The 10,108-nt window shown below is 42.7% G+C and overlaps 1 protein-coding gene across 1 annotated transcript in view; it reads right to left on the reverse strand.

Moving 5' to 3' along the window:
* ANKRD42 (ankyrin repeat domain 42) overlaps nucleotides 1-1,773 on the reverse strand; it is a 52,685-nt gene extending 50,912 nt beyond the window's left edge. The window contains exon 1 of the mRNA XM_065882592.1: nucleotides 1,716-1,773. Coding sequence (XP_065738664.1) covers nucleotides 1,716-1,773 — 58 coding nt within the window. The remainder of the gene's footprint in view (nucleotides 1-1,715) is intronic.
* Between the last annotated feature and the right edge of the window lie 8,335 nt (nucleotides 1,774-10,108).

Here is a 10,108-nt window from a genome sequence, read left to right on the forward strand (position 1 = left end):
TTGGCTCCATCTAATTTGACAGCCTTTTTTCTCACCACATTCCATTCCAATTTATTCATTCATCCACCCATCTATCCACTCAACATTAATCTGGTATCTACCATAAGGATAAAAAGAAAAAGAAGACATGATCTCTATCCTCAAGGGACTCACAGAGATACACAAACACAATTACAAAACAATGTAGTAAGAGCAATGACAGAAATATTCATAAGAAGTTATGAAAGCACAGAAGACTTCTAACTTTGCTAGGGTAGGTGGGAAGGAGAGCAGAAAAAGATTCCTAGAGAAGGTAACACCTAAGATGAATCTTCAAGGATTAGCAGGAATTTGCCAGGTGAAATGGATGTGGGGAAAGGCATCCTGGACAGGTCAAGAAACTATAAAAATACCCACCCTATTGTTGAAGCATAAAGTGGAAGGAAAAGAGGCTAGAATTAGACAAGAGGCAAGCTGTGCTGGAACTTGCTGAACTTGAGCAGAGGGATTTTAAGCAGAAGAATAAGAATGATCAGATTTGTAATGCTTTGTATATGGCTGGCTGCAGTAAGGCAAATTCATTGAGCAAAGGGCAAGAGTATAGACTCAAGGAGACCATGTAGGAAGATATCTACAGTAGTCTACACCAGAGAGGTTGAGACCCTCAACCAAGTGACTGGCAGTAGGAACAGAAAAGGAGACAGATTCAACATGTATTAAGGAAGCAGGATGAATTGAACTTGGATGGATATAGTGGGTGAAATAAGGGAAAAGTAACGGGACAACTCCAAGGTGTCTGGCTTAGTTACATAAGTGGTGTACTGCCACTGAGACAGCGAACACTAAAGGACAGAGAGGGCATATGAATACAAAATTATATTCTGAATGTGTTGGTCTTGAGGTGCCCATGGAAGAGTTCCAGAAAGGAGTTGTACATATGAGTCTGCAGCTCCAGTGAGAGGCCTGGAGTTGAGTTCTCAGTGTTAGCTGTGTCTCAGTATTAGGCAGCTTTTTCTGATCCCCAACCTCACCCTATACTGGAGCCAACGGCTCTCTACTCTTCTTTATAGCATTCATCACACCAGTAATTACTTGCTGAGTATTCATCTTCCCCACTAGAAGGAAGGAATGTGCCTGTCTTCTTTGCTTACATATCCTTAAGACAAAGCACATAATAGGCACTCAATAAATATTTACTGGATGACTGAATGAATAACAGATTCCGGGGTCGTCACTAGGGTTGAAGCCATAGTACATGACAAGGAAAAAAGCACTAATGATGGCACTATCCAAGGGAAAAAGCAACGTTTTAAAAAGAGGATAGAAGAAAATTCAGGGTACATAAGTAGATAGATAGGTAGGTAGGTAGATAGATATATAGAGTCAGCAGAGTGGAAGGAAGAAAATGAGATAAGTCTAACATTCTCTCCAGAGTCAAATGCTGCAGAGACGGTAGAACTTAAAAGAGTCCATACATTTTAACAAGAGTTGATGTCAGCTGGGAACGAAGTCTCAGGAATGCGCGCAGATAGAAAAATAAAAAAGGAAGTAGAGCTGAAATGAGGAAGGATGGGGGCCAGGTGAGCAGCTCTGTGACCTACTGAAAACAGGTCAATTAAGGGAAATGAGGAGTGACAGGTGAGAAAGGGAACTGCCAGAAGGGGCGAAGCTCCTGTGAGCTGAAGTGAGAAAAGGAGTGTGGCAGAGATGAGGGCCAGTGAAGTAATCTGACTCACACGGGGTCGCAGTCTCCGTGCAGAAGGTGGAGGGGCCTGAACCGGACACCCCGGGCATGGTGCGACCCCTCGGACTCCGGGGAGGAGTCGAGTCCAGGGCCCTGCTGCTGCGGCGGTCTTCGCTCGCTGTCACCCACGAGCCAGTGCAGCAGCGGCTGTCTTCCTCGTCGTCGCTAGGCCGGGGGACGCCGTCCTCCGTCGTTCTCTCCCAGGAGCCCCGGCAGCGGGAACCTTCGTCTTCGCTTTCTCTCTCCCAGAAGCAGCGGCGGCTGGCGTCTTCGCTGACGCTCACGACGGAGGAGTCGCTGGCCACGTAGCCGCGGTCTTCACTCACCCCCTCCTCCCAGGAACTGCTGAGGCTGCGGCCGCCATCCACACTTCCGCCCTCCCAAGAGCCACTGAGGCGGCGGCTGTGGTCGTCACTGCCTCTCTCCCCGGAGTCGCTGGTTCGGGGACCCCGGAGCTCCCTGACTCCCTCCCAAGTCCCACCGAGATGGAGGCCGCGGTCTTCTCTGACCGTTCCCCCGGAGTCACTAGTGGGGTGGCTTCCGACTTCACTTAAACTCACGTCGCTGCTGCGGTCTCCCCTTACTCTCTCCCAAGAGTTGCTGGGACGGTGGCCACGGTCTCCCCTGACTCTCTCCTGAGAGACACTGCGACGGTGGCCCAGGTCTTCACTGACCCTTCTTGAGTCATTGCGGGAGAAGCGGACGTCTTCACTTGCTCTTCCCGTCGGTACCCTGCAGCGGTGGTCGCTGCCTTCACGGATTCCTTCCCTGTCTTCGCTACGACTAAAGCTCTGGCCTTCGCTAACTCTTTCCCTGGATTGGTCGCCGCGATGGCCGTGCCGGCCGTTTATCCTCCACACGCGATGGCTGGTGCGGCGGCCGCCGTCTTCGGTTGCTACTCCCCGCGATTCACTGTGGCGGCGGCCGCCGTCGGCGAGTAACCTCTCCTCTAAGTCGCTTTCCAGCGTCCCGACTCCAGCCGTTGCAGCGATGGTGGAGCCGTCGCCTTGGAAATGAGTAAACTTCCGGCGTGCTGCGGTCATTTCCGCTCCCTCGCGGTCGTGCGTCACTTCCGGCTTCCCTGCAGGGTTTTTTTGTTTGTTTGTTTTTTGTTTTTTAACCCCAAAGCTTCTCCTCTAGAGATGGTGGAATGGACCGGTTTTCGATGAAGTTCCGCTCAGTCTCACATTCGGCCTGTCTAGGCCCCGCCTCTATAACGGCCTGGCATAGGTCGCGCCCGCCGTGTCTCGGCGACGCACGTGGAGACTCCAGGACTGCAGTCGACGTAGGTGACCTGCGTGTGTGCCTCGGGCCGGGCAGGGCCTTTTATCCCCGGCAAACCGAGTGTCATTTTTCAGTGCTGGTTGGAGCATTGGAGAAAATATATTCTTACCCTATCATTTCATAAGTATGGACAAAAGACCTGATGGAGGAGTTAGCAGCTGCAGCGCTATCATTGTTGCGTGTTACTACTGCCAGGCTCTTTGATAATCGCTTGGTACTAATTCTCACACTAATTTTGTAAGGTAGGTGTTATCCCCATTTTACAGGTGAGGAGATTCAAGGTATCAGTAATTTGCTAAGATCCAACAGCAGGTAAGTTGTGAAGCCAGTATAAAAACAGGTCATCAGTCAAAAGACTGCACCAGGTCTCCTGACTCCAAGGTTCCTTTCACTGTAAAATGTTTACTTTCAACATTTTGGCCCAGATCTTTTTCTGCAAGCCTACTGCATAACGTGTATTCTTCCATTCATATTTATAGCAAATATATGGGTCAGGTCTTGTGCTAGCAGCTGAAAACACAGAAATTAGAATTCTCTGCCCTCCAAGGGCATCACCCACCTTGATTCTCCTTTTACCCTGTTTTTTCCTATCCTTTTGCCACAGGTTTTGTTTAGTGAACACAGCTGGCAAATTCCCCCGACCCTACCTTTCCTCTCTTGAAATACAGTAAATGCCTTTCTTTAACTTCCATGGCCTCTTGTAACATTAATAACTTCCATTTGTTGAGTTCTTATGATGAATCTGGCACTGTACTAAGCGCTTTATATTAGTTTTTCTGTTTAATCCTTCACCTAACCTACAAGGATAGTATTACTGTTCCTTTCTACAGTTAGAGAAGTACAGCACCAAAGTTAATTGCCTGAGGGTACACAGCTAGTAAGTATTAAGTCCTTGCATTAGGTTTCCAACCTAGATCTTTGATTTTGCTGTGCATACTCCTCGAAATCTCTGAATTCCCACAGCCTTTATTAGACCACTTATCATACTGTATTACAATTACCTGCTTAACAGTTGGTTCTCACCCCTACCCCCCAGGGACTCTGACCTTCTGGAAGGTGGAAACTGTATCATTATTCATCATGGCATTCCTAACATTTAGAATACTTAGTTGAAGGGAAGGAATTACTAACTGTTGTGTGGGTAAGTGGGTTGATGGTTGGTTGATTGTCTGGTGGATGAACTGATAGATTGAAAGTAAAATTTTTCAGGGACTTTGCTGGTGGCCCAATGGTTAAGACTCTGCACTTCCACTGCAGGGGGCATGGGTTTGATCCCTGGTCGGGGAACTGAGATGCTGCATGCTGCTTGGCGTGGCCAAAAGAAAAGTAAGAAAAGTAAAATTGATCAGTTGGAAAGGAATTTGGAATTAGTCAGCCCAATGCCCTAAGTTTTGGAAATGGGGCAACAGAGGCCTATTGTCTTACCAGACATCTATTGAGTTATTAATATGGGCCAGTTTTTATGCTAAATGATTTGCAAATAGTCTTAATCTGTATTATTATTTCTGTTTTTACAGGTGAAGAAATCAAGATTTGGCCAAGATCCCATAACTAGGTGGTGGGGAGTTGGAACCCACTATGACTGAACTCCAAATTAATACAATGTTTGTAGCCACTTATATAATAATGGTAAAGGCATTACTTTTTTGCTCTGTTGTATGGATAAACACACTGAGGCTGAGGGAATAAGGCAGCACACTCTTAAAGGATACACACTTGGTGGAAAGGATCAGAAAAGGAAACAGAAACATAGAGAAGCAGAAAAAGTAAAATCTCCCTCCCAAAATAAACTTGAAAGGAATTAAAAATAAAAGCAGAAGTTAAAGAAATAGAAAATAAAATTGATCATAATAGTAGCTGATGTTCAAAAAGAACAATAAACAGACAGCAACTCTGAGGAAGAAGAAGAGAGAAAACAATATCAGAAGCAAAGGGAACACATTACAGATATTAGGGACTTTGAAAACAAGTGAATTATTTAGTGTAACCGTATAATCTTGAAAATTGACTTGGACATTTTGGTTTTGTTTTTTTGCGGTACGCGGGCCTCTCACTGTCGTGGCCTCTCCCGTTGCGGAGCACAGGCTCCGGACGCGCAGGCTCAGCGGCCATGGCTCACAGGCCCAGCCACTCTGTGGCATGTGGGATCCTCCCGGACCGGGACACGAACCCGCGTCCCCTGCATTGGCAGGCGGACTCTCAACCACTGCGCCACCAGGGAAGCCCAGACTTGGACAATTTTTTAGGAAAATATAAATTTTTTAAAAATTGGCTGAAGAGTTAGAAAACGTTAATAAACTGATAATTATAAAAGAATGCCTGGGCTTCCCTGATGGTGCAGTGGTTAAGAATCTGCCTACCGGGCTTCCCTGGTGGCACAGTGGTTGAGAGTCCACCTGCCAATGCAGGGGACACGGGTTTGAGCCCTGGGCCACGATGATCCCACATGCCGTGGAGCAACTAAGCCCGTGCATCACAACTACTGATCCTGTGCTCTAGAGCCCGTGGGCCACAACTACTGATACAGCCCGTGCTCCGCAATGAGAGAAGCCACAATGAGAAGCTCGTGCACCACAACGAAAAGTAGCCCCCACTCGCCGCAACTAGAGAAAGCCCGTGAGCAGCAACAAAGACCCAATGCAGCCAAAAATAAATAAATAAAAATTTTTAAAAAAATTCAATTGAAAAAAAAGAATTATATGGGCCAATAGCGATTAAGAGGCTAAGAAAAGCACACTGGTTTTGGCAAGGAGTCATTGATAATATTCAAGAGAGCAATTTTAATGAAATAGGCAAGATGTAAAAACCAGATTGCACGGGATTTCAAGGTAAGTGAGGGACTGACTATGAAGGAAGTTTCTCAAGTGAAACAGGTTTCAGAACACACTGAAGTGGGCATCTCAGCATTCCAGAGACTCAAAACCCTTTTAAGTAGGAAGCTTACGGTTACAATGAGTAAAATTGGCTAGTCCTCCATCTCTACCTCAGTTTTTCCAAAGTGGGGTGATAAGGCAGGTTGTTCCTCTAATCCCCTGTAAACCAGCTCTTTCCATCTAGTTCTAGAGGAGGGAGTAGGACCAACTCCAGGACAAGAATTAAGTGGATTTTGGTAACCGTCTCTACCCTTTTCTGCCTATAGACCCTCTTACTTCCCAAGCATTCTTTCCCTTTGGTGCTCACCTCTAATCCCTCACTGGGGCACCCCATGGGTGCATTTTTGCTCTCTTTAACTTGCTCTTCCCCACCTGCCCAACAAAGTGTTCATTATTTCAGAGAGCTGACCCCATATAGGAGTAGGAGGGCACTTCCTACTCCTACAGGAGAAGTTCAGGCCTTTTTTGACACTAGTCTGATTTTCCATTTCTACCTCCAGATTACCTCTTTAGTCAGCTAAACCTTTCCATTTGTAGACATGCTTAGATGCCTTATATCTTCCTGAATGTTTTGTATAAACCCCTCGAAGCATTCGTTAGATGTTAAATAGGCTGTAAAGAAAGACAGCCAGGAAAATATAACTAGAATCTAAAATTGTTTATTTTAGGTTAAACTATTCTGTGAGAATCTAAGTTTTTTTCTTTTTTTAATATTGAAATATAGTGAAATATATGTAAGTCTCAGGTGTACCACAGTGATCCACAATTTTTAAGGGCTATATTCCATTTATACTTATAAAATATGGGCTAGATTCTCTGTGCTGTACAATATATCCTTGTAGCTTATTTATTTTCTACATAGTAGTTTGTACCTCTTGATCCCCTACTCCTATCTTGCCCCTCCCCCTTCACTCTGGTAACTGCTAGTTCTCTATATTTGTGAGTCGTTTTCTTTTTTGTTATATTCACTAGTTTATTTTTTAGATTCCACATATAGTGATATCATACAGTACTTATTAAATTTTTAATATATATAATAATTAGGTCATTTTTCTCCCCAAAGCTTATTTTACTTTGAGCTGAATAACAAATTCCTTTGTAGTATTTAATGGAACCTAAAAGTTGGATGTTTAAAAATAGGTAAATTATGTTGAAATCAGAGAACATTGTAAATAGGGTATGAACAATGAAATTTGTAGATTTTAATACAATATTCCTTTTATTTCTTCTCACAAACTTCAACTCTTATTTCAAAAGACAGTATTCCAGGGACTTCCCTGGCGATCCAGTGGTTAAGACTGCACGTTTCCACTGCAGGGGGCGTGAGTTCGATCCCTGGTCAGGGAACTAACATCCACATGCTGCACAGTGTGGCCAAAAAAACAAGACAATATTCCAGCTTCCCTGAGGCTTCCTTTAGCTTTCTTTGCTATACTCTCTTGTGTAGAATAATGGTTCTAGTTCCTAATGATATGTGTTTACTACTTTTCCGTTTTTTTAGGGGGCTAAAATTAGGTGTTGCTGATTTCTAGGTCAGTTGTCAGATCTGGCCGTTTATTATAACAGAATTAACTACGGAGCTTTTTAAAATTGGGATATAATTGACATAAAACATTAGCTTTGGTGTTTAAAAAGCTATAGAGCTTCTTAAATATTAGAGGTGTCTCTGAATGAGAATCTACTAAATAAGACTCTCGAGATAAGCAGTCTCTTCTTAGCATTCACTGTGATTCTAATGCACAGCCAAATTGGGGGGCACACTTCTAAATCAATACCCAACATCTACATCAAACAAAAACTAGGAATTCTCAATTTCAACTGCAAATACCTATGAACATCTCAGAGAAATACTGTCCCTCCGCCATTACAACTAAGTCCTTTTGTGCTATTGATGGTATCTCCTTCTAGCTCTGAGACTGACTTACCAGTCATCTGTTTTCAATCTTTCTCCAACAAGTTCCTTTTAAACCTAAGTGCTAACATCTTTGTTCAACTACAATTAAATCTCTCCAGTTAAGTTTCAGAGATGAGCAGCTTTTATTATTTTGTCCCCTCTCACCCATACTCAACTCTTCTTCAGTCAATAGGGGATACGTCTTAATTTTTCCGTATTTCGTAACTTTGTTGACTACCTATTTAAAAAAAATTTTTTCCCATTGGTTTTATTTTACTTCTTTAATTGTGCTTATTTTTCACCTCCCCACCTATAAGTCTTTAAATGTTTCCCAAATACCCTTGGTACACTTGTAGGTTTGAATGTTGCCTTCCTCTTGATTGTGACATACTTTTAATCATTTGGTAAAAGCTATGGATGGTCTTCCCCAAAAAAGGCACAACAGGAAGTTTTGCCTACATTTTTAGATTCAGACCCCAGCATTTCTTCCATGATATTGTTCATGTATGTTCATATATTGGGGCATCACATAATGTGTTTCTCTCTCTTAAATTCATTGGACACGTTTTCTCACTCGACCTCTCTGTAGCATTTGCTAATCTCTTTAAATTTTTGTTCACTTGATTCTTTAAAAACAAAGGCCAGGGCTTCCCTGGTGGCGCAGTGGTTGAGAGTCCGCCCGCTGATGCAGGGGACACGGGTTCGTGCCCCGGTCCGGGAAGATCCCACATGCTGCAGAGCAGCTGGGCCCGTGAGCCATGGCCGCTGAGCCTGCGCATCCGGAGCCTGTGCTCCGCAACGGGAGAGGCCACAACAGTGAGAGGCCCGTGTACCGCAAAAAAAAAAAGGCCAACCTTAGATGCATAAAGGATATCACCTCTGTTTAAAATTTCTAGTGGCTGCTGTGGTCATCAGTATAATACACAGTCCTCAGCATGACCAAGAAGACTCGTTCTATTCAACATTACTGGGTTTTAACCATATAAAAACACATGAAGTGTTTTCGAGCCTTCAATTTTGCTGCTTATTCTTCATAGATACCCTTGCCTCCTACCAGTGTGGACACCACTTCAATTTATCCTCCAAGACTCAAATACCACCACCTCTATAAAGTCTTCCTTAACCAACCTCCAGGTAGTCTGGTGTGCCTATTAGGGTATTTTTGTAAATTGCAGGAATATTATGGAATGAAATGAAGCAAAGCCAGGTTCTCATTCTTGTTTTACAATTTTATAAGTGAATGATTCAATTTCATCTGTAAACTGGGGATACCACCTACCATTTAGAATTATTTGTAAGTATCAGAGGAAATCTATGTAAAGAGTTTGCCAATGCCTACCATATAGTAAGTGCTCAACACATTTCATTGTCTTATATGCCTGTCTCCTCCAACAGATGGCAGAAAAGATTAATCTTGCATCTCAGAGTGCCTGGCTCATTGCAGGTGCCTCATTCATGTTTTCAAGAACAGAGTGATGAAAGATATAGGAAAAAGAAGTCACTTTCTAAAGGCACTTAAGAAATAAAAGAGATACAAACTGGAGTTTCATCATTCTATTTATTACATGTATGAATATTAACATCTCATGGCATCCATCTAATTCAGTCAAAACCAACAAAGGAAAAAAGGTTAAACCATGTTTCAAATTAACATTCTTACAGATCCCCCTGTAACTTAAAATAGAAATATGTTCATCTGCATTAAGTTATTTGACAAATTTGAAAAATGTCCTTTAAAAAAAATCACCTTTAGTACTTAAATATATTTGTTAATCATTTGATGGCATCAGTGTCCAAGTTCAAGAATAAAAGTTGCTTCATTAGATACTTTTCAAAAATGGATATCTGGATGGTTCTCTATAGCTGGAGATATATATATATATGCAATTATGTCCTGTTCCATTTAAAAAATTTTTTCAAATCTGGCTTTTCAATTTGAGAAAAGTCCTGCAGTGCTCTCACAACCCCCTTTTGAAGGATAAAACTAACTCAGACTTTGCTTCTTTAATCATGGGAAGCTGCTGGAAAAAAATCTTATGTTGAAATTGCTGTTTAATTCCATTTTCACCCAATAAAAAGTACAGAAACACTGTCTTTATTTGATGGTGTGCATAAATATTACACTCCATGGATAGCAAAAATATTTTTTTATTTATAATTTACAGTTTCACAAGTGAAAATCGTACATTTTTACACATACAATTTCATTTTGTTAAATTTGCACACATCTACAGAACTTTCACACAACAAGCACCTGAAACTGTGCAGGCAGTAGGAAATGCAAATACTAAAATGTATTTATTAACCAAATGATAGCTGAAGGCCCTGCCTCAG

The sequence above is a fragment of the Phocoena phocoena genome, chromosome 8, assembly GCF_963924675.1.
Source record: "Phocoena phocoena chromosome 8, mPhoPho1.1, whole genome shotgun sequence".
NCBI classification, from domain to species: domain Eukaryota; kingdom Metazoa; phylum Chordata; class Mammalia; order Artiodactyla; family Phocoenidae; genus Phocoena; species Phocoena phocoena.